Genomic DNA, 583 nt, shown 5'->3' with positions numbered 1-583 from the left:
AATATGATTTTCTGTGGTAATCAATAGCATATCACAGATGCTTTACATTAGTAGATATTACACTGAAAATATCTGCAGAACGTAGGATTTATTTCTGATTTTTTTCCCCCTTTGATATCATCACTCAAGGCAGATTTCACTCACTTCTGCATTCATTCAGTTGCAAACAACTCTTGCAGAGTGACACAGTTAGTGTTTTCTGGGAATTCCGATGAGGTCAAGGGGTCAAATGCAGAGAAGTGTGTGTGTCTATTTCCGGGTTATGATGTTGCTGTGGACATGATTGACAGGGTCAGGGTGTGGTGGTGACTCTGACGTCCCACAATTTCCACACCACCTGCCTCTCTCACTCTTGTCTTTAAACCAAGTGTACACTACGCAGGAAACTCAGGATGTGTGTGTGTGTGTGTGTACAGATGAGCTGCTTCCTTTCTAGTCTGCAGGTCACCATAAGGGCTTCCTCTCTCTCTCTCTCTCACACACACACACACACACTAAAGTACTGTCACATCTAGTGACTGCAGTGGAGTGTTTGTGTGGTCGGTCATCGCAGTAATGTCGCTGTAAGTTTTTACTCTTTCGT

General features: G+C 43.4%; 1 protein-coding gene across 4 annotated transcripts in view; it reads left to right on the top strand.

Annotated features, from left to right (window-relative positions):
- Positions 1 to 466: 466 nt before the first annotated feature.
- LOC127421818 (cGMP-dependent 3',5'-cyclic phosphodiesterase-like) overlaps positions 467 to 583 on the top strand; it is a 173145-nt gene continuing 173028 nt past the window's right edge. Inside the window, exon 1 of one of the 4 annotated variants that reach the window (XM_051664961.1) lies at positions 467 to 563. Coding sequence is in view for 1 of the 4 variants with exons in the window: in XM_051664959.1 (XP_051520919.1) it covers positions 556 to 563 (8 nt within the window). In the remaining 3 variants the exon portion in view is untranslated. The remainder of the gene's footprint in view (positions 564 to 583) is intronic. The other 3 variants (XM_051664959.1, XM_051664960.1, XM_051664958.1) reach the window with 3 other exon arrangements.

The sequence above is a fragment of the Myxocyprinus asiaticus genome, chromosome 31 (assembly GCF_019703515.2).
Source record: "Myxocyprinus asiaticus isolate MX2 ecotype Aquarium Trade chromosome 31, UBuf_Myxa_2, whole genome shotgun sequence".
Classification (NCBI taxonomy): domain Eukaryota; kingdom Metazoa; phylum Chordata; class Actinopteri; order Cypriniformes; family Catostomidae; genus Myxocyprinus; species Myxocyprinus asiaticus.
This window is presented reverse-complemented; position numbering and strand designations above follow the sequence as displayed.